Source organism: Panthera leo, chromosome C1 (assembly GCF_018350215.1).
Source record: "Panthera leo isolate Ple1 chromosome C1, P.leo_Ple1_pat1.1, whole genome shotgun sequence".
NCBI classification, from domain to species: Eukaryota; Metazoa; Chordata; class Mammalia; order Carnivora; family Felidae; genus Panthera; species Panthera leo.
Window position 1 is genome coordinate 162,492,064 of NC_056686.1, and position 23,738 is coordinate 162,515,801.

Below are 23,738 nucleotides of genomic sequence, written 5' to 3' on the forward strand. Positions count from 1 at the left end.
AAGCAGGTGGAAAAGATGCAAATCTGTTCCATATGCATGTTGGCAACCTTCTAGTTAGAAAGTGTCTTACTTTAATCTACATATTTGTAGCTCCACCACATTTCATGTAATATAGCTTTTCTACAAATGAAAAAAACATTCAGCTTAGACAAAACGAATGTAGTTATGACTTTTAATTCTGATCCCGTGAACTTGGAAGTCTCACTATATCTTAATAAAATGCTTTGCTTTTCAGTTCTTTTTCTCATTGTCATTCCTCAAGCTCCCCTGACAGCCCTAAAATTCTCTACAATCTTCTCTTTTGCAAACGCAGGAAGTCTGTTCTGGACCCCTTCTTCACCTGTCTTATCATTCCAAACATGCATCTACCCAACTTACTCCTAAGAGAGTTGGTGAGGACCTGGTAAACCTCCTTTAAGAACCCAGCATGACTTCTGAGTAAAATTGGTATCCCTTAGATACAAGAGGCTATTTGAAGAAAACTACTTCTATTGTAGAAATGCCCATTATTAAATACTGCAAGAAATAATGGGGGCCTCTCAATGCTCTCAAAACCTTCCAATGCCCAGAATGTGGTATTTCTGCCTTGTTCAGAAGACGTGGTTGTTAATCCATTAATCTGTTGTTATTCTTAAAAAGTCAACTAAAACCCTGCTCAAGTAGTATATAAATATACTAACATAGAAGTATACAGATCTGTATATATGAAAAATAAGGTGAAAAGGAAGATTCAATTCATAAGGACATAGTTTCTGTTTGTAGCTAAACAAAACATAGCATATTCCAGGACGTCCCTTATGTCTGTCTTGAACTCAGAAAAAGCCTGTGTGTTTTCACAGGTATCCTCAAGATATAGCCCGGTACAGAAAGATGAGACGAGGACACCGTGACCCTAGACATTTTGGTTGATTCTTTTGGTAGCTTCTATCTCCAGACGGATCTTCTTTCCCTCCCTCTGACAACCCAGGGCTTTCCTGCACATCCTCGAAATTGCCTATGCTATAGTTAACCTTTCAGCATCTGTTCTCATAATGGAAATATCCATTCAGAACATTTCAAGTACAAGGTGGGGGGGGGGGGTCATTGTCCACTTCCCACCCTCAATGTCTCACAAGAATTTGTAATTAATTGTGTGTGGCATTGTGAAGAAAAAAAAATTAGAGGGCTGTCTTTATCTTCAAATCATACTTTAGCTTATGCCAGCCTCAGTGAGATCAGCCCAAAGACAGAGAATGGAATTTAAGGTTCTTGTTTCCATCCTTCATATCAATGCCTCCTTCCACCTCTCTTCTCATCCCACTCACTAGAAAGAGGACTTGTCTGGGAATGCAAGCTGGTGCAGCCACTCTGGAAAACAGTATGGAAGTTCCTCAAAAAACTAAAAATAGAACTACCCTACGACCCAGCAATTGCACTACTAGGCATTTATCCAAGGGATAGAGGTGTGCTGTTTCGAAGGGACACATGCACCCCCATGTTTAGAGCAGCACTATCAACAATAGCCAAAGTATGGAAAGAGCCCAAATGTCCATCGGATGAATGGATAAAGAAGATGTGGTCTATATATACAATGGAGTATTACTCGGCAATCAAAAAGGATGAAATCTTGCCATTTGCAACTACGTGGATGGAACTGGAGGGGATTATGCTAAGTGAAATTAGAGAAAGACAAATATCATATGACTTCACTCATATGAGGACTTTAAGAGACAAAACAGATGAACATAAGGGAAAGGAAACAAAAATAATATAAAAACAGGGAGGGGGACAAAACATAAGAGACTCAAATGTGGAGAACACACTGAGGGTTATGGGAGGGATTGTGGGAGGGGGGATGGGCTAAATGGGTAAGGGGCACTAAGGAATCTACTCCTGAAATCATTGTTGCACTATATGCTAATTTGGATGCAAATTTAAAAATAAATAAATAAAATTAAGTAGAAAAAGAAAAGAAAAGAAAGAGGGCTTGTCATCGTTATATTCAGCTTTCCACACACTATTAAGTTACCAATGCAAGTAGATAGAACCACTCCTAGGATAAAGATTTTTGTCTGTCATTCCAGTGTCTACCCTTGATGACTCGCCATAACTAGTCTGTCACCCTGAGGCCCACCTAGTACCAAAGCTATGAATTCCTTATGCCAGAGACCAGAAAGTCTTGGTCATATGGACCCTCCTAGGCCCTTAGATTAATACTTTGCTCTTTTCAGTTGCATTCTCACCTTGGACACAGCCTCTTAGGGTAACTATCAACCTAATGCTCTGTTTCTATACTTTATTACCCATAAAGCATCAATATTTATTGAGCATGAACATGCCAGTCATTGTTCCTGGCCCTGCTGCTACAACTGTCAACAAGACAAAGCCCCTTAGGGAGATTTTCATGGGGGAGGGGAGTCGCGGCACATACGTAAACCGTGTGACCATTTAAAGAGTAGTAAGTGCTGTGGAGAAAATAAGGCAGGAATGTGATAACGTGCAGTATTATAAGCTTATTCTTTTTGTACAACTCCTGGGGTCTTGAGAGCTAAAGACGTTTTGGATATCTCTAGAGAGGTAGGTAAACACTTTGAACTGTCCTTTAGATAGAGGAAGTCTTGAGGGAATCATACTGAGCTGTCCAGCATCTGAGACACTCAGCCAAACTACATAAACCCTTGGACAAAGCAAACTCTGGGACTCTCATGTAAGAGGAGCAGATCCTGGAATCTCCACGGCTGGGAAATGCTGACTAAATGCTTTTGTTGAAAAGTAGCCACTGCCAACAACCATGGGTCCTCTTAGGAGTCTCTGCCAAGATCAGCAGTAGGATGCTAGCTCATGCTAATAGGAGAACAATCAAAAGCCCTTGGATTTACGAGTCCCCATTGATCTTAGGTCAATTCTTTTCAGTATTTAAGCTCCCTTGAAAAAAGAAGCTCTAAGTTACTAAACATCTAGGAGGAGATAGATTACTTGCATCATTTGAGAAAGCAGTGCAGATTCTTACTAGGAACATGGGCCGATTTTTAGAGATTATAAATAGATTGATAGCTGAAGGGAAGTGACCTGGGGATACAGGGTTACCTTCAACTTACAAAACTGACATTTCTATAAAGTTGTAAGTGAAAGGTCATATTGGAGCCTGTTTTCTCACGGACAGACCAGTCAGGGAGATTCAGTACCCTTCACTCCATAACAACATGTTAACATAAATAACATTTTTTTGAAAAAGAACTATACTTAAAAAAAAAAAAAAGAAAAGTAACTATAGTTTCCAAAGCAAAAATAGAAGAATGGCATTGTTTTCATTTTTGTAAATAATTAAGTCACACAATCTACTTCTGTATTTGATCTGTTGCAATATGTTGTTTTGGTTGAAGTGTTTAATGACAATCTAGCCTCACGTAGCCGTGCAAGCGGCAAAGGGAAGACCTTGTGAAACCCCTGAAAGAAAGGTTCTAGGGGCCCTCATTAGTTTTCAGACCACACTTTGAGAATCACTGGTGTACATTCCAGGAAGAAAGGGGTGTGAGGGGGAACTACCCAATTAATGAGTTGACAACTTTTTGAAAGATAAGGAGTCTGAGCTAAGGCATATGGGGGACTGCAGTATTCTAGACCAGTACTCTCAAAGCTTAATGTATATACAAATCACCTGGGATCTTGTTAAAATTCAGATTCTGGTTTAGAAGATCTGGTGTGAAGCTCCAGAACCTATATCTCCGACAAGCTCCCAAGTGATGCTAACACTGCTGACCCCTGGACCTCACTTTGAGCAGCAGTGCTGTATATAGCGTGATATACACATCACCAGAAAGCCTTTAACAAAATGCGCTGCTGAGCTTGTGTATATGTGTGGTGAAGGAGGAGGGTAGGATAAGGGTGGGTGGAGGGAAAAGAGGAGTATAAACAAAGCCATGTTATCTACTTTCCAAAAAATCTGTAAAAACGAGGATATTGCTTATAAATCCTATACTATCACAAGTTTCGACTGCTACGTATCAGCTATCTCTACATCAAAGCAAGCTAAGGCATAATGTTGCTATTGGCAGAGACAGTCTAACTGCTTTGTCTGTTGAGGCAGAGGAGGATGGTACTGGATCTGAAAAAAATAATAATTTTTGGCCATAGTAATGTAAAGTATTGGGCAAGTAATTGACGGACGATGTATTGAGGTCTTAAGTCCAGAATATTATCAACAGAATAATACCATGAAATTACTAAATTAATATATGCTCGGCATGTAGAAAATTCAACAACTCATAATTTCGTGTGTAGAAATCACATATTTTAAAAGCCTTTGCAGAGGATAGTACTGAAACAACACATATCATCCTCTCCCAAACATTTAACACCCAAACCTACCCACATTGGCTAAAAGTGCCAAATAGAATTTAAAACTTACCAGGGCGCCTGGGTGGCTCAGTCGGTTAAGCGTCCGACTTCGGCTCAGGTCACGATCTCACGGTCCGTGGGTTCGAACCCCGCGTCGGGCTCTGGGCTGATGATGGCCCAGAGCCTGGAGCCTGCTTCCGATTCTGTGTCTCCCTCTCTCTCTGACCCTCCCCCGTTCATGCTCTGTCTCTCTCTGTCTCAAAAATAAATAAACGTTAAAAAAAAAAATTAAAAAAAAAAACTTACCGAAGAACTATGAATATATATATATATATATATATATATATATATATACATTCTCAAATCATATTTCTCACTTATCTACAATCCTTCCTTAAACTTCAGTGACATTCATTTTTTTTTTAAGTTTATTTTTATTTATTTTGAGAGAGAGATAGAGAGCAAGCCAGGAAGTGGCAGAGAGAGAGAGAGAGAGAGACAGAATCCCAGGAAGGCTCCGCACTGTCAGCACAGAGCCCAGTGCGGGGCTTGAACCCACAAACCATGAGATCATGACCTGAGCTGAGGGCAGACGCTTAATGGACTGAGCCACCCAGGCATCCGGGCATTCATTTCTACCTAACTTTAGCTCCTCAGCAAATTTTTTTTTCATTCGTTGGACCTACTTACCTTCAAGAGCTTGCACTCTGAAGTTCTTTAAATTTCTTGTCTATTTGTTGGCTCTTACTGAAATGGATCTTCCGCTGTTTTGTACCCTCCGGGCCCTTGACTGTTCTAGCGCTGTTTTATTTACATAAAATACATATAACAAAATTTACCATCGTAACCATTTTCAGTTTATGTTTCAGTGATATCAAATACATTCCTAATGTTGTGCAACCAGCATTATCATCCATGTCCATAGCTCTTCATTTTGTGAAACTGAAACTCCATACCTGTTAAACTGGAACCCCTCCCCTTTCTCCTTCCCCCAGCCCCTAGCAACCACCATTCTACCTTCTGTCTCAATGATTTTGACTACTCTAACTACCTAAGTGGAATCATACAGTATTTTGTCTTTTTGTGACAGGTTTAGTTCACTTAGTATGATGCCCTCACGGTTTATCGACATTGTAGCCTGTGTCAGAATTTCTCTCCTTTTAAGGCTAAAAAATATTCCATTGTATGCATATACCACATTTTGCTTATCCAGTCATCCATTGATGGACACTTGGGTTGCTGCCATATTTAGCTATTGCGAATAATGCTGCTATGAACATGTGTGCAAATATCTCTGCAAAACCTTGCTTTCAGTTCTTTGGGGTACATACCCATAAGCGGAATTGTTGGATCTCATGGTAATTCTACTGGTAACATTTTGAGGAACTACCATACTGTTTTCCACAGCAGCTGCACCATTTTACCTTCCTCCCAACAGTGCACAAGAGTTCCAATTTCCCCACATCCTTGCCAATGCCTGTTTCTTGTTTTGTTTTCAGAGTAGCCATACTATAGGTTGTGAGATGGTATCTCACTGTAGCTTTGATTTGCATTTCCCTTATTATTAGTAATGGTGAGCATCTTTTCGTGTACTGGTCAATGGGGGGCAGAGTTAAGATGGCAGAGAAGTAGGGGGACTGGGATTTTCCTCCTCCCTCAGATACAGCTGTGTTGAGGCCAGCTTACTTGCAACACCCAGGAAATCGATCTGAGGAGTGGCACAAAGATCTCCACAGTTGGAGGGAGACAGCATGGTGGTATCGAGGTGTGTGTATGTGAATTGGGGGAGAAAAAAAACGGTGTAGGCACAGAGGGGAGGGAACCCCTTCTATGGAAAGACAAAAGGGTGAGAAAGGGAGAGAAAGGCTGTGAAATTGCCCTATTGTGTTAGCACAAGAGGCAAACCTCTCCAGACCACGGACTGGGGGACTGGGGAACGAGAAATAGGGAGGGTGCCAGTTTCTATTTTGCAAACAGCCTTAGGAGCTGAAACTGGGAGGTTTCAAAAGGGCGCGACTTTCTCTGGAGGGAAGGCCAGTCTGTGCGCGTGTGCTGGCTGGCAGGGGAAGGAGCCGCTCAGGGCATGGTAGCGATCTCAGGGGTGCCCTAGGAGAGAGCAGTCTCCTCCGAGTACTGTGAGCCCCTGCATGTGCCAGCCAAAGAAAGCCCTTTTATCAGCAGAGCTGAGTGACGCTGCACCACGAAAGGGTCCACTCGGTGCAGGGTCCTTTAAGACTTTGGGTTTTGAATCCCAGCCGAGCACCTAGGAGGCGGGGGAGAACTGGGGAGCAGGGCTAGCCGGCCACCCATGCTACTCTGTGAGGGCTGAGGGCTGCCTGAACAGTGTGGTTTGAGACACCCGGTCAGGGGAGGAGAGATCGGGGTGTCGCCATTCTTCTCCCCAACACCAGCATGATGGGACTGGGAGAGCAACACAGCGGCCCTCGGGGGAAGTGGGACCCGCTTACACCTGAGCCCTCCCCTCCGTGCGTGGCAACTGCTTATCTACTGGAGCTGACTGACCCGATACAGCCTGCCTCTCTCCTCCAGGCCAGCACAGCCTCTGATCCCAGGCACCAACAGACGAACTGTTAATTTTTTGTTTTTCTTTGTCTTTGTCTTCTTTTTCTTTCTGCCCTCTTATTTTTTTTTTCTTTTGGAACCAGGCTTATAGTTTCTGATTTGTTTTTGGCCAATTCTTATTTTATATTTACATCTATCTATATCTACATACCTCTCTATAGTATATATAGATGTAGGTCTATAGATATAAGATAGATATAGAAATGTATCTATATATAATTTTTTGTTTGCTTGTTTGATCAGGCGTTTTTACTCTCTTCTTTTTACACTTTTTTCTATCTCTTCTTTATTTTCCTTTCTCTTTCTCTGGATTTAGCCTTATAGTTTTGTTTTTTTTTATTTTTTATTCTGGTTGGTCTTCTTTTCTCCCCTTTCATTTTTCTCTTTTATGGGATCAGGCTCCTCCCCTCCTTTTTCCCTTTTTTTCCAGGGTTACTTCAAAGAACAAATCAAAGCACACCTGGCTGAAGGTCCAAACACTCACTACTACAAGCAAGAAGGAGCTTTGCAGAGGACTGACCAGTGAGATAGAACAGCCAAAACACAACAACAGACTGTCTGCAACATACACCAAGAACGCTTCCTGAAGCACCAGGCCCTGGACAGTATATGACCTCTTTTTAATATAGTAGTTCTTGCAGGTGCAGGAATATAACAAGCTATTAAAATACACGTAAGACAGAAAGTTACCCAAAATGACAACATGGAAGAATTCTCCTCAAAAGAAAATTTGGGAAGAAATGACAGCCAGAAAATTGTTCAAAACAGATATAAGCAATATATAAGAACAAGAATTTAGAATAACAGTCATAAGACTAATAGCTGGGCTTGAAAACCACATAGAAGACAGCAGAGAAGCTTTTGCTGCAGAGATCAAAGATCTAAGAACTAGTCGTGATGAATTATGAATGTACAAATGAGATGCAAAATAAACTACATACAGTGACAGCAAGGATGGAAGAAGCAGAGGAGGGAATAGGTGAAATAGAAGATAAAATAGGTGGAAAATGATGACTCTGACAACAAAGAGGGAAAGGAAATTACTAGATCACAAGGGGGAGAATTAAGAGAGCTGAGTGATTCCATGAAACATAACAATATCCATATTAGAGGAGTTCCAGAAGAAGAGTGAGAGAAAGGGACAGAAGGTTTATTTGAACAAATTATAGCTGAGAACTTCCCTAATCTGGGGAAGGAAGCAGACATCCAAGTCCAGAAGGCACAGAGAACTCCCTTCAAAATCAACAAAAACAGGTTAACACCATGACATATCAGTGAAACTGGCAAAATACAAAGATAAAGAGAATTCTGAAAGCAGCTAGGGACAGATGGTCCTTAACCTGTAAGGGTAGACACATAAGGGTAGTAACAGATCTGCCCACTGAAACTAGGCAGGCCAGAAGGGAGTGGCAGGAAATGTTCAATGTGCTGAATAGGAAAAATATGCAGCCAAGAATCCTTTATCCAGCAAGGCTGTCATTCAGAATAGAAGGAGAGATAAAGGCTTTCCTAGACAAACAAAAACTAAAGGAGTTCATGATCACTAAACCAGCCCTGCATGACTACAAAGCAAAGACTACAAAGGACCAGAGACTTGGCCACAAACATGGAAATCTACAGATAACACAATGGCACTAAATCCGTATCTTTCAACAATCATTCTGAATGTAAATGGATTAAATGCCTCAATCAAGACATAGGGTATCAGAATGGATAAAAAAAAAAAAAAAAAACCCCATGATCCATCTATGTGCTGCCTACAAGAGACTCATTTTAGACCCGAGGACAACGTGCAGATTGAAAATGAGGAGATGGGAAAACCATCTATCATGCTAACGGATGTCAAAAGAAAGCTGGAGTACCCATACTTATATGAGACAAACTAGATTTTATTTTATTTTAAATGTTTATTTATTTCTGAAGGAGAGACAGAGAAACAGAGCATGAGCAGGGCAGGAGCAGAGAGACAGGGAAACACAGAATCCGAAGCAGGCTTCAGGCTCTGAGCAGTCAGCATAGAGCCTGATGCAGGGCTCGAACCCACGAACTGTGAGATCATGACCGGCGCCGAAGTCTGCTACTTATCCAACTGAGCCAGCCACCCAGGCACCCCAGACAAACTAGATTTTAAAATAAAGACTGTAACAAGAGATGAAGAAGGGCATTATATCATAATTAAGGGGTCTATCCATCAAGAAGAGCTAACAATTGTAAATGTTTATGCCCCAATGTGGGAGTATCCAACATATAAATCAATTAGTCACAAACATAAACAAACTTATTGATAATACCATAATTGTAGTGACTTTAATACTCAACAACGGACAGATCATCTAGGCAGAAAAATCAATAAGGAAACAATGGCTCTAAAGGACACTGATATTGGACCACATGGACTTAACAGATATAGTCAGAACTTTTCATCCTAAAGCAGAATATACATTCTTCTTGAATGCACAAGGAACAGTCTCCAAAATAGATCACATACTAGGTCACAAAACAGCCCTCAACAAATACAGAAAGATTGAGATCATACCATGCATATTTTCAGATCACACAACCATGTACTGGTTACCCATCTGAATATCTTCCTCAGGGATATGGCTATTTAAGTCCTTTGAACATTTTAAAATTGTGTTGTGTTTTTATTGAGTTTTAGGACTTCTCTATATATTGTGGATATTTTTAAGCCCTTATCAAATACAGGATTTGCAAATGTTTTCACCCATTTTTGTATGATGTCTTTTTACTCTGTTGACTGTGTCTTTTACTGCACAAAATTTAAAATTTTCATCTTAAATTTATCTAATTTTGTTATTTTATTGCCTTTCTTTGGTGTCATATCCAAGAAACTATTGCCAAATCCAGTGTCCTGAAGCTTTTGCCTATTCTTCATTTTTGGAAAGTGTTTGTTTATTTAGAGAGTGAGCTCGTGTGCTTGTGCACGTGAACACAAGTGGGGGAAGGGCAGAGAGAGAGGGAGACAGAGAATCCCAAGCAGCCTCCTGCTGTCAGTGCAGAGCCCAAGGAGGGGCTCAATCTCAGGAACCATGAGATCATGACCTGGGCCGAAATCAAGAGTCAGATGCTTAACTGACTGAGCCACCCAGGCACCCTGCCTTGTTTTCTTCTGAGAGCTTTGTAATTTTAGGTCTTGTATGTAGTAAGTCTTTGATCCATTTTGAGTTAATTTTTGTATATGTTGTTAGATGGGGGTCCAACTTAATTCTTTTGCATGTGGATATCCAGTTTCTGAGGTCCCCATTTGTTGAAAAGTCTATCATTTCCCCCATTGAATGGTCTTGGCACTCTTACCAAAATTGGGACTTATTGGACTATATACGCAAGGATTCATTTCTGGGCTGTCTATCCAATTGGTCTACTCTTTCCTTATGCCATTAACATTCTTGATTATTGCAGCTTTGTGCTGTTTCAGTATAAGGAAGTTCATATATCACTTTTTAAACTTACTCTACCTCTTCCTTTAGTTCTTTCATCATCTCTGAGATGGTTGTTTTAAAGTCTTCATCTAGATATCTGCTATCAGGTCTTTTTCAGGGACAGTCTATTTTCCCTTTGAACGGGCGCTACTTTCCTGTTTTTAGAATGCCTTGTGATTTTTTTGTTGCAAACTAGATATCTGAATAATGTGGTATCTCTGGCAGATTATCCTTCTTTCCTAGGGTTTTTTTGTTTAATTGTTGTAAATGATCTCTGTGCCAAGGATTAGCCTGATGTGTAAACTTAACTGTTTTCTCAGGTCTTTTCTGAGCCTGTGCCTTTTCTTGGACACGAGTGATCACTTTCAACTTTTCCCTGTATATGCAGTTGTTTTTGAATGTCCTAGTCTTTAGTATCTGGCTCCCAAAAGGGGAAAGAGAAAAAAGGGTGGAAATGAATACCAGCTCTTTAAATCCCCTGAAGTCACTTCAGTTGGGAGTGGAGAGGGGCTTGTAACAATTAAGGGAGGTACAGCAACAATGGCCACCTTCGTCTTTATCTGTACCTCTGTAATCAGAAGTAGCAATCTGTGATAAAAGCACTGATGACCAGTATTTGGAGGGCAGGGTTCATTTTGCTTACCCTGGCTCCTGTAAGCCGTGTGTAAGCTGCTCCAGGAAGATGTACATAGTGGCCTGCCCTGGGGCTGGGACTGAGGGTTGGCAGCTGCTACTCTATGAAGACCTGAAATTGAAATTAACCCCAATTTACAGTCCAAGCCTTCCTTTGGAAGTTGCAAGCCTTTAATAGACCAGAGTTCCAAGATAGTTCTAGTAGATAGGACATTGCAATTGCTGTGTAGGTGGTGAAGATTCTTGGTGCTTCCTACTCCATCTTTCCAGAATCCCCTTGACCAGCCTCTTTTATTCCAACTTGTCACTATTGTGGCTCTACTCATTCCTTACCCAGTTTGAAGCTCACAGGTCAGCCTGTTGAACAATGTGCTGGCTTGCTGTTGCTTAGAGCCCCTTTGACCTGTCATTTCTTCTTGTCAATAACCAGACTTGAATAATCCTCACTGCTCTTTATGAGTTTGTGTTAACAAACTTTCCAATATTACTGGGTAGTCATATAGTAAGGTTAACGAGGTTCATTACCAACTCAGGTTACTATCGGGAGCTGGGTTCTTACTGCTGCTCTGCGCTGCTTTTATTCATATCTACTCCATACCAAACACCATTCCTTTCCTCTTTTCAAGCCCACAAGGCTATCTGTAAAATTATACTTCCATTTTTTGCTTTAAATTCTATAACAAAACAGTTTCTCCCAAATCAGCTTTTCCTTTGTCATCTCTTACAAAAAAAAAAAAAAAAAAAAAAGGAAGAAAGAAAAAAAAATCAAAGCATGGGCTTTGGAATCAAGGAAGGTCTGAATCTGGACCCTGACATTGCCACTTAATGGCTATGTGATTTGGGGAATTAACCCCTCTGGGCTTTTTTTTCTCTTCATCTTTCCTCCCTAATTATGGAAGATTGTCATCGAGGACTAAATTACCTAAGATACATTAAGTTCCTAGGACAGGGAGTGGCACTTGTGTGATGCACATACCCTTGTCCTTCCACAATTGGTTCCCAAGATCTAGACATCAAATCTTACAGGTACAATTTCTATATTCTTCTTTAACATACTCCATGTAGTATTAGAAACAAACTACTGTTGAATCAACTAGCATCCCCAAATTCTAGTGATAACCAATGCTTTAGCAACTTTTGGCTTTAAAAATATAGCCAATTCAGCTTACTTTTTGGTATTTGGTTTTTAACGAGAGCCTTGTTCAAGTAAGAAACTAGATGCTAATTAGATTTTCTTCTTAGAAACTCTACTTTGTTATAGGACACTTAATTGCTAAATGTGAGACGTAACTGAAAAGCAACCCCTCCCCCCAGTTTAACAAGACTTCAATTCCTAAAAAGCTGACATTTATTTTTAGATCCAGCTGTGTAATACTAGCCAAGTTAGTCTTGGAAGGTAATTCTGCTCCTAGGTATTGCTAGACCCTACAACTCATGTCAGCTCTTAAAAACACAAAACCATCTCAAGCAATTAACTATTTTGATTTAATTTATCATGTTTCATAGAAGCTGAAAACACATATTTCTCCTTTATATGGATAACCAAAAGCCCTACAAATTACAATATGCAGAATACTATATAAGAGAATTTTCATGAAATTGGATCTTTTTCATCATGGGCCAACAGCCGTAGTTTCCTCTGACTTATACAGCATCTATCTGAATGCATATTCTTCTTTATGATGATCTAAATTTAGGTAAGTACAAATCACAGCAAAAATTAAAGTTTTTACCTTTAATGAAATGACCTTGGAAATAACGTACATTTCCATGACACCAACACTATAGTTTTCGGAGTCACAGTAAGATACACAGAATTACATCCGTAATTAATATGAATGCCAACATTTCAAGCAGTAATTTGTTACATGGCAAACAAAATCAAGAAAGCAACCATCAAACAAAAGAGACCCATAGCTTCAGACAAGGCAAATCCCAGGATAGCATATGAGAACAGCTGCTGCTTCAGCGAAGGATTTCTAAAAGAGACACAACACATATAATTGTTACTCTGAAATATTATTTGAATTTCAGAATGTTTGGTAAATGCTAAAGAATCAGATTATTACTGTGGGATCTTTGTAAACTGGGTGAGTCCTGGAAAAGTATTTGCCCAGCTCTCTTTTATTTCTGCCTTTGATATTCCTTTCTCCTCAATCCTAATCACATGGGGAAAAGGTAGGAAGCTAACTCTGTATGTCAATATACATGGTTAGTCTTCATCCATTTTAAGGGGTTCAGACATACTTGTTATCCCTGTGAAAGTATGTTCTGTACCTCTTAAGATCTAAGAGTTTAGAAATAAGGTCTTAAATAAAACGGGAAGTTGATACTTCTAAAGACTGTGCTGTTAACTATATTCCAAAAACAGCTTCACAATCAAGAGTACAGACTCTGAAGTCAGAATTAAAATTTATTTTCTGACACTTACTAGCTACTTGGGCAATCAGTGTAATTTCTACGTTGCTCATCCCTCACAGGTCACCTGGAGTATATCTCCAAGGGGTGTTGTGAGAGTTAAGTGGGCTCATGCATGCAAAGCCCTCAAAATACAATGCAAGACACAGAGTTGGCCCTTAATACTAAGTACTTATTATCTGACTAGTTTTCCAAGTTTCCAACTATGTCAAGCATGCTCTTAAAGTAGCTTATTTGGTGATAGAAATTACCTGGCATAACCAATGATAAGGCTGCCAAAGACTGTTCCAATACCAGCACCAGAACCAGCCACTCCCACAGTGGCAGCACCTGCACCAATAAATTTGGCAGCAGTATCGATATCTCTGCTGACTGCACTGGTCTGAAACTCCCTTTGGATTAGGTGGGACACACCAGTCCTGGACCCATTAAATACCGTAGAGCCCTAGACAAAAGGAAATAAAGGCAAAGGTCAAATCAATAATCACAAGTAGCTATTTTAATTACTCTCCTGTAAATGCTAGCTACTTCTCTATTTTGTAACTGAGTCTGAATAAATGGAAAAATCAAGAGTTTAGAATAATTCCAAAGCTGTAGAATAGGGAGAACAATATCTATTATAAGGCTGTTGAAAATTAAGAGACAGTGTATTTGAATATGCTTTTTGGCAGGGCAGGCTTTTCAATAACTGTAGCAAGGGTAATCTTAAATACAGGCATTCAAAACTATGTATTTAAATATACAGACGAACTGGACTCCATTTCTTGGACAACTCAAGTAGGTAAGTTTTGGATACAGAAGTTCCTTTCACTGGCTTACCCTCTGCACTATTTTTTTGACAAAAGGGTGGAAAAAGACTGCTCTCAAACCATTCACAAATGAGGTTTTTCCTCCCCTTTGATTAAAACCACAGGACTTACTTGGTAGGGTTACTCAATTTCTATTACTACTGCTATTACCTCTTCAGTCCTAGTCTCTGGTCGAGATAACACTGATGCAGAAATTGGTCTGTATGCAACTCTGGATCCAGCTCGGATCTATGAATGAAAAAAATATTCCAAATATTAACAGTGGATAAGACTTCAACGACCCTTCTTGTACCAGGAGTTCTAAAAAAGCAAGCAGCAAAAATGAATCAGAGAGCTTATGACTTTTCTGTACTGTCTGGTATCTTGCTGTTGGATTATTTTCAGTCCATGAAGGTATTTTAATAGTTCCAAAGTTGCTAATTAAAGTTTAAAGTGTGGTACATAACCCATTTGTAATAATCTGAATGAAACTTCTAAGAACAATTGGTGGAAAGAAAGCATTATTTTTAGATTTTCAGTTACTGTGGTGCCACAACTCAGATCAGAAAAACAGCAATAAACATGCCACATTCTTCAGCAAACTTACGGTGCAGCAACAAGTATATTGGAGTGTTGCTAGAAAAGCTTGTCATTTAAAATAGCCCATCAGTTAATATGAGTCCCACCACTTCCAAGATATTCCTATATGTCCGTTAATTATAAAATAAAAAGGCAGTTTAAGCAATTCTGTACCAACGTACGAATCATCGGGGAAATACTCTGACCATAAGGAATGTCTCGCAGTCCAGCGTCTCTGCCCTTGACCGTCCACTAAACTAAGGTCACAGAAAATCCCTTCAGAACCAAGACTTGATTCTCTAAGACAAGTCCCCCACATCCTCACTTCACCTAAAGCCTCCAAAATGGTTATGGAAATGACAGCCAGAGGCAGGAAGAAAGACTTTCGACTCCTCCACCACCTTCCTCCGCCCACACAGGGTGAGGCAAAGTCCCTCCTTCTGCAGCAGCGAGTTTGACCTACAGATAGGCAATGGAAAACGCTAATGCGGTCAAGTAGGCCTCAGGGGCCCCCAGCATCCTTAACAGCACCCCAACCTTCGCGCCGACCCCAACCCCACAGAGTCACCGAGGAGGTGGGGGAGGGGGCCGCTCCGGCACTAGCTGCAAGGAGGGTTTGACCTACAGCGAGCGAAGCGTGACAACTAGGCCGCGGCTGCGCCCCACCGCCCTACTGGTCGGGAGGAGCCGAGCGAGGTGCCCCAGGATCAGAAGGAAAGGCAGGAGAGGACACAGAGGGTAAGAGGTGAAGGGGTGAACTGTCCCCCGAAGTTGGTGTGCCGTGCCCCATTCAACAACGTGGACGCTCCGGGCCAAGAGCTCGGCCCTCCGCGTCCCGGCCCAGCCTGGGCTACGCACCAGAGCGGGGGTGCAGGCGAGCTTGGCGCAGGCGAACATCTTACAGTCTTCGGGGCGGCGCGGCTGCAGAACGTGGGTGAATGGCGACGTGGGCTCTTCTGCTTCCCCTCTGCGGAAGTAAAGGGGCTTAAGGTCAAGTGCCCTCCAGGGCCCGTCCTTCCCACCCACGTCCCGCGGGCTCCCGAGCACGCCGTCGGCTCGGGCCCTCGTCCAGCAAGGCGCCAGCAGAATGAATGGATCCCGGCTGGACGCCGCTCCGGTCGGGCCAGGCCCGGCTGTCGCGCCCTCCGCTTACCTTCCCGGGAGGCGGCGGCGGCAACTGCGGCGGCAGAGGTCGAAGGAGCGGCGCGCGGCGCGCAGGCGCGGTCCGGCTCTTATCCGCGCCGCGGCACCCGGATGGAGAAGGCGGGGAAACGGGGCAGTAGGGAAGCCGCTCAAGGTCACTTTGTACCAACTTTATTGGCAACTAGTTGGGAAGGACAACGACAGTCCCACACAGGTGGGCTGGCGGGCAGGGGGTGGTGGAGGAGAAGCAGAAAGAAGAAATTGAAAATTGGTCCTGGCTGAGAGAATTGAACAGGTTGTTCCCCTTTTGATCTGAGCTGGCTGGAGGATAGCGTGACTTTTTCTTTTTCTTTTTTAAAAAATTTTTCTTTTAATGTTTTTATTTATTTTTGAGACAGAGAGAGGGAGCATGAGCAGGGGAGGGGGAGAGAGAGAGGGAGACACAGAATCCGAAGCAGGCTCCAGGCTCTGAGCTGTCAGCACAGAGCCCGACACGGGGCTCGAACTCACAGACCGTGAGATCATGACCTGAGCCGAAATCGGACACTCAACCGACTGAGCCACCCAGGCGCCCCGTGACTTTTTCTTTAAATTGACACCTTGTGTGAGATTTGGCCTCTTAACCAGTTCTTTCTCTTTACGGGAGGGGCCCCCTTCCCGGTCTTTCTCCTTTTTTGTGAAACTGGACTGTGTGTGTGCGTGGGGAAGGAGTTCAGTCACTGCTTGACCGACGAAATTAGGTCCCAGCAAAGCACATTTCTTTAAAGGAATCTGGAAAAGTATTCCAGAAGTATGGCTAATGGTTTGGGCGACAGAAGACGTGACCTAGAAATACTGGGACAAAGGAATGAGCATGTGAATAGATCAAAAAGTTATGTGACTGAGCATAAAGTTGCCTTTTGTAAAGTAAGGGAGGTCAATTTTTCTTCCAGCTCTATGCTTGGAAAAAGTAAGGGATGTGATGTGTTTCGTGGGACTAAGGAAAGTCTGAGTATTTTCAAAACCCACCCAACTTTAACACTTGTTTTTGGTAACTTTGGACACATCATCTTCTTCGATGAATGCAGAAATGTCTCAGAAAAAAAATGGCTCCTACTGAACTTCTGGTGGATCTAAAATTCTGTAAATTTTACTTAGTAGTTCTAACAAATGACTACTAGCAGTGATACAAGCTAACATAAAAGATTAAACATCTAGTATGACGAGCTGAAGGGATAGCTGGGGGCTGAAATCACACCCACTCCACCTAGAGAGTTGGCATGGGACAACATCCACCCAGAGGATCACCCTTTTTCTAGTTAGCACAAAGGTTCAGTATCATCTAGCAGCAACCCCGGGGAGAAGCCCTCAGAAGTAAAACATGAAGAATGAATAAGAATGTGTCACTGATCCAACTTCAAACACAAATGGCTCAAAATCACGTGAATGCTAGCCATTTTAGGCTCGATCTTTAGCCATAAAATAGAGATAATTCATGTAAATTCACACGTACAGTTCAAAGAGAGATTATTCATTTATTTTCTCAAGTATTTACTTCTTACCTGAAGTATGTAGTGTCCTGTGATGCCTACAGTAGAATAAACAAAGCTCTGTATTCATCAGAGTTCGCCAGAGAACCAGAACCAGTGGGAGATTAATTGATTAATTAATTATTGACTTATTTAGGAAGAATTAGTACATGTAGTTATGGAAGCTGACAAGTCCCATGATCTGCTGTCTCCAAGCTGGAGACCCAGGAAAGCCAGTGGTATAATTCAGTTAGAATCTAAAGGTCTGAGAACCAGGGAGGCTAATAGTGTAATTCCCAGTCTGAGTGCCAGAGATGAGATGAGATGTCCCAGCTCCATAGTGAGATGGGGGAAAAAGGGGACAAATTCTTCCTTCCTCTGCCTTTTGTTCTATTCAGACCCTCAATGGATCAGATGATGCCCACCCACATTGGGGAGGACAGTCTACCAAGTCCACTGATTCAAATGCTAATCTCATCCAGAAACATCTTCACAGACATACTCAGAGATAATATTTAATCTAAGCACACCCATGGCCAGTCAAGTTGACTCAAAATTAACCATCACGTATCCTATACTTCAATAATAGATTCTCTTAGGGAAAAACTATCCTAAGTGGATTTGTGTACAGAGATGGTGTAAGGGAACTTCCTATTTCTTCAGCCATAAATGAGTAGCAGTAACTGTTGAGGAGGAGGAGGAAGCAGGAGAGAAGCCAGGGTTCCTAAGAGGATCACTTCCAGGGTGTATTTGGGTTAGGTGCCTATGGTAGGGAGAGGTGCAATCTAAGTCCAGGCTCCCAACTGTCAATATGTCGATTAGTAGGTGAGCTGGCCTAGAAGAGGAGGCAATAATAGGTCCTTGTGTGTTCTACCAGAGTTTAAGTATTTATGAAGAATATGAGGTGTTCAAAGAACAGGTGTGTTAACCTGTGGAATGGTGTGTGTGTGTGTGTGTGTGTGTGTGTGTGTGTGTGTGTGTATGTGTGTGTAACAGAGAGAAGTGGATCTTGAGTGACACCAGCCATGTTGATAGGGGGTGGATATTTACACTGAGGAAGTTTGAAGAAAAACGGCACCTTCTGAGAGGAGTAAAGTGAGACCACAATGATGCACAGGGGACTTCTTTGAAAGTATTCAATTCTCTTCGTATTTTTTCTTAAATCGTGGAAAGAATCATCTTACATTATGACCTCACAGTTTGGCAGTACCTGATAAGCCTGAGTGATGATGGCCTGGAGACGAAAGGAATGGTGCAATAAAGAGAAGTATGGGCAAGCATTCCCAAATATACGTGCAGCAATCCCTCCTACCCTGCATGCCCCTTTGCGATGGGACTTTGCCACTCATCAAGCAATGGAGTCTGTGTCCCTTCTCCTTAAATCTGGGCTAATCTTTTTTTTAAAGTTCGTTTATTTATTTTGAGGGAGAAAAGAGAGCGAGTGTGCACAAGCAGCGGGGGGGGGGGGACAAGAGAGGGAGGGAGAGAAAGAATCCCAAGCAGGCTCCACACTCAGTGCAGAGCCCCACATGGGGCTCAATCTTGCTACTGTGAGGTCATGACCTGAGCTGAGATCAAGAGTCAGATGCTTAAACGAGTGAGCCACCCAGGCACCCAAACCTGGACTAATCCTATGACTTGCTCTGACCCAAAGAATGCATTGGAAGTGACACTGTGTGAATTCTGGACTAGGTCTTAAGTAAGAGGTCTCATAACTTTCATTCTCTCCTTGGAAGCCAGCCATCACATCAAGAAACATGGGTTACACGGCTGACGGATGAGAAACCTTCTGGACAGGAAAAAAAGCCTCATGACAGAGAACTGAGGTGCCCCAGACATGTGAGTGAGGCCACGTTGGCTTCTCTAGCTTTAATCAAGCTTTCCCAGCCAACACCACGTAGAACAGAAATGAGCCTTGCCTAAACTCCTGACTCACAGAATCAAACGCCATGAAAAGGTTATTGTTTGAAGCTACTAAGAATTAGGGTGGTTTAATACACAGCCATAGGTAACTGAAACAGAAGATATTGTCCTCAAAATATTCATTCCTCCTTTGAGATCCATGTGGAGGCAGCAGCATCTTTTTTTTTTAATCTCTATGCCCAACATAGGGCTCAACTCCACGACCCCCAGATCAAGAGCTGCATGGTCCACCAACTGAGCCAGCCAGGCACCCCTTATAAAAATTTTTAAAATTGTTTTTAAGTAATTAGGAGGCAGCAGCACCTTAATGTGGGCAATTTCAGTTCAGAACTCCAGGCATAACTCAGAGAAAACCAGATAGAATCACATGTCTTATGCACTGACTCCCCTTTCCTTGAAATTCTGGGGTGGAATGGGGTTGTTACTGTTAAAACTATTGCATGGGGGGGGGCACCTGGGTGGCTCAGTTGGTTAATTGTCTGACTTTATTTTTAAAATTTTTTTTTAATGTTTACTTATCTTTGGGAGAGACAGAGACAGAGTGCAAGTGGGTTAGGGGCACAGAGAGGGAGACACAGAATCCAAAGCAGGCTCCAGCTCTAGAACTGTCAGCACAGAGCCTGATGCAGGGCTCGAACTCATGAACTGTGAGATCATGACCTGAGCCGAAGTCAGATGCTCAACCGACTGAGCCACCCAGGTGCCCCTAGTGTCTGACTCTTGATTTCCGCTTAGGTCATGATCTTGCTGTTCGTGAGCTTGAGCTCCATGTTGGCCTCTGGGTTGACAGTGTGGAGCCTGCTTGGGATTCTTTCTCTCTCCCTCTCTCTCTCTGCCCCTCCCCTGCTTGGGTTCTCTCTCACTGTCTCTCAAAAAAAAAAAGGTATTGCAAGGTAGTTCTAACCTGGACACATGGAAAGATGTTTAAGTTACCTGCTTTTGAGAGTTTTCATTTTAATACTAATTCTCACATTAGTGTGATTTTAAAATATACATATTATTTGTGGAAGTGAAAATCAGAAATGTGAGTTAAAAATATTCTGGGCTTTATTATAAAACTATTTTGCTTTTATTAAAATTTTTGTTTCATATCAGTGGCCTTAATTTGCTATCACTTTATTATTTTTATTTTTTTATCAAAAAAATTTTTTAACATTTATTTATTATTGAGAGACAGAGAGACAACAGAGGGTGAGTAGGGGAGGGGTAGAGAGAGGGGGAGACATAGAACCTGAAGTAGGCTCCAGGTTCTGAGCTGTCAGCACAGAGCCCGACGCGGGGCTTGAACTCACAAACTGTGAGATCATGACCTGAGCCGAAGCTGGTCACTTAACCAACTGAGCCACTCACATGCCCCTCATTTTATCTTTTTTAAAGGAAAACAAACCTCCAAACCTGTGCTAATTCTATAGGATCATTCAAGTCAGATAAATACTGGGTCCTCTCTTTGAACATAGTGAGTATACAGGAAAATGTAAGAGTTTTCATTATTATTGGGGTATATGAAAAATTAAACTAAGGTATATAAAGGATTGGAGACAAACACAGATTAGTAAATGTTCTAGGACTAAGTTGTGTGGTGTGTGATAAGGGAAATAGCTTAAGAAAAAAGATTGGGCTGGTTAGAAAGTGCCTCATTTAGGGGCGCCTGGGTGGCTCAGTTGGTTAAGCGTCCGACCTTGGCTCGGGTCCTGATCTTATGATTTGTGGGTTTGAGCCCCACGTCGGGCTCTGTGCTGACAGCTCAGAGCCTGGAGCCTGTTTCAGATTCTGTGTCTCCCTCTCTCACTGCCCCTCCCCTGCTCCCAGTCTGTCTCTCTCTCTCTCTCTCTCTCAAAAATACATAAACATTAAAAAAAAAAAAGTGCCTCATTGAGAAAGACTTGAGCTAGGATGAGATGGGATGATGTTTACAAAACACTTCTTGGCACCCCTCATATAAAACCTAACACTCTCAGGTCTGTCTAGGGTACTGATCACTTTCTGGTGCAGAAATTTTTGTTCCTAAACTTCATTTTTGACTCCTCTACAATTTTTTTTAGCTACTGTCATGCCATCCAGTGTAGTGGAATAGATTATTTACTAAATGACGCCAAAGAATTTAGTAAGGAATTAAACGTAAATGTACCTCTTTATGGCCTTGCAGAGGTTCAGATGGTCCAGGCTAAAATTTATATTAAAGAGTTGATATGGAACAGTATATTAATACAGTAAATATTATTACAGTAAATATTATTCCATCCTTTTTTCTTCTGGTAAGATGTCGCTAGTTATTGAGGAAAAAACAATTTTATGTCTCAGTTGATGATTCATGTAGAAAGACTATTTACGTGAGAAGAAAATGAATAAGTATGTGGATATGAGATCAGGTCCCTCTTGCCTCTTGCCTAGCAGACACCGCATAGGGAAGATAGTCAATAATATCGTAATAATGTTGTACGGTGACTTGTGGCGGTGATTACATGTATTGTGGTGAACACTGAAGACTGTATAGACTTGTTGTACACCTGAAACAAATATGACATTGTGTGTCAACTGTACTTCAATAATAGACAAAAAAATAAGTAAGTAATTTACTCACTTTTCACTTAATTTGTGGCAGATACAGCTAATTGCCTATCCAACATATGTTCTCCCTTTCTTAGTTACAGAACTAAGAACTGTCCGCAGGTTAAAAATACTGAACTTCCCAGGTTTCCTTACAGTTAGGAATGGTCAGTGAAATGTGAGTTAAAGTCACTTGGTATTGCCTCTAAGAATGTGTACAAAAGGTGTAGATTCGACTGGCTCATTTCTTTTTTTCCTTTCCTTTTTTTTTTTTTTTTTTTTCCTGTTTGGAATATGGATCCAATGTCTGGAGGTGAAGCAACAATCTTGTGCCCATGAGTATAGAAGCCAAACAGTAAGGATGAAGAAGTTGGGAACTAAAAGGAGACTGAGTTCTTTTTTTTTTTTTTTTCTTTTTTTTTTCTTTTTTAGCAGCTAGAGCTGCTTTTAACTGTCTACTTATGGACTTCGTGTCATAAGTGAAAAAACCTCTGTTTGAGCCACTGAGGTCAGTTTTCTGTTACATGCAGCTGAACACAGCACAAACTGACATATAATTCCATGAATCGACATCTCTGAAGTTTTTTTGGTCGTTGGGCTGTGATTACAGCAGAAATAGCTCTTTTCCCACAGAATTTACATTAACTTACATCTGTCTTTTTTCCATATTCCATGGTATATCTGACAGGGACCAGCCAGGAGACAGAGACCAGTTTAGTAATTTGAATGAGGAAAATTGAACATAGAGATTGCTAACCAATACAAAGTACCTACTACTAAGAAGGGTAGAGTGGATTGTAAAGGGGGTGCAGAAGTAGCAGCTGTCAAAAGAGCGACCACCCTTGGCTGAGGAAGAGTGAACAGAAAGAAGAACGTAGAGGTTAGACGAGAGGGCATGGCTGTCATAGGAACTCATAGTCCACTTGTGGTGACGGACTTTGCTGGAGGCACCCGCCACAAGTGAACCAGGAGGACTGCGGAGGTGAGCATAACCAGGCCTCTCTTGCAAACCAATCCATGGGCTCCACATCAGAGGGAAGAAAATTGTTTCCTCCAGCTCTGGCCTCACAGGGGTCTTTCCACCGTCTTCTTTTGGCAAAACCTAACATTCTTCCAGTTGTCAAAACAGAAATGCCTACAGCGTCCAGCTCTAGAATAGGGAAGCAAGGCAAAGAAGGATGGATTTGTAGCTGAGAAGTCGTTAAGTTGATAACTGGCACAGATGGTAAGATTCTTAAGGGCAAGGATTAGGTCTAATTCATATTTATGTCTTCCACAGCACCTGACACAGGGGGTTAAACATAGTAGTCACTCAATAAATTTTTGCTCAATAACACATAAGGGATTTAGTATGTACAAAGTAGTTTGCAATAATTTTTTTTGTTCTTCTCTTTTGACTAAGATTGTAGTCTCTTTGTTCAAATTAGGATGATCTGTAGAATGCCTTTGTCTTTCTAGTATTGCAAAGTTCAATCTAAGAGAAACTGAGGAACATTTTTTGATCTGTGGCGTGAATTTGTTCAAACATTTTCATGTGCTATGAAGGACTCTGTGTTTATACTCTCATGTGCTTAATGAAGTCACTGAAAACCCAAATTACCAGAGCCCTTTATTGATCTAGTCTCTGATACAACCTAGTCTAGGCGGGAATGGGACATAAACCGAAGCCGCCACAAGTCTGAGTTGTGAAGTAAGCAATGTCTGTCTGCGGTTACCCTTTCACTTCTTTTTTCAATGCCTTTGGTTCATTCCTAGTCAACTTGCTCTTTTCTGCCAGCACCTGGTATCTTCATGGTGACTTCTGACTACGCGAGGTTCTCCATGGGAGCACCTACTGAAGCCACCTCTCTCCAGTGTCC

The 23,738-nt window shown here is 41.7% G+C and overlaps 1 protein-coding gene and 1 long non-coding RNA gene across 4 annotated transcripts; one reads left to right on the forward strand and one right to left on the reverse strand.

The window, feature by feature from the left end:
* Positions 1–12,599: 12,599 nt before the first annotated feature.
* On the reverse strand, positions 12,600–15,980 carry ATP5MC3 (ATP synthase membrane subunit c locus 3). Its single transcript, XM_042949195.1, has 5 exons — positions 15,912–15,980; positions 15,617–15,725; positions 14,351–14,428; positions 13,643–13,836; positions 12,600–12,952 (listed from the first exon to the last, which is right to left on the reverse strand). The coding sequence occupies exons 2-5, from the start codon at positions 15,653–15,655 to the stop codon at positions 12,838–12,840; spliced, it is 426 nt and encodes a 141-aa protein (XP_042805129.1). The 5' UTR covers positions 15,656–15,725; positions 15,912–15,980; the 3' UTR covers positions 12,600–12,837.
* Positions 15,981–16,031: 51 nt separating this feature from the next.
* LOC122226273 lies at positions 16,032–23,408 on the forward strand. Of its 3 annotated transcripts, none has more exons than XR_006205546.1 (5): positions 16,032–16,196; positions 18,583–18,676; positions 19,146–19,248; positions 20,710–20,788; positions 22,193–23,408. It is a non-coding gene; the product is annotated as an uncharacterized LOC122226273 (long non-coding RNA). The 3 variants fall into 3 exon arrangements; XR_006205548.1 differs by having other exon boundaries at positions 19,150–19,248; XR_006205547.1 differs by lacking the exon at positions 20,710–20,788.
* Positions 23,409–23,738: the final 330 nt, after the last annotated feature.

Coding starts and splice junctions, on each gene's coding strand:
- ATP5MC3 (XM_042949195.1), bottom strand. CDS start 15,655: ATGTTCGCCTGCGCCAAGCTCGCCTGCACCCCCGCTCTG. Junction 14,429..15,616: donor TCGCCTGCACCCCCGCTCTG/GTGCGTAGCCCA, acceptor TTTCATTCATAG/ATCCGAGCTGGATCCAGAGT. Junction 12,953..13,642: donor CTTATCATTGGTTATGCCAG/GTAATTTCTATC, acceptor TGTCTCTTTTAG/AAATCCTTCGCTGAAGCAGC.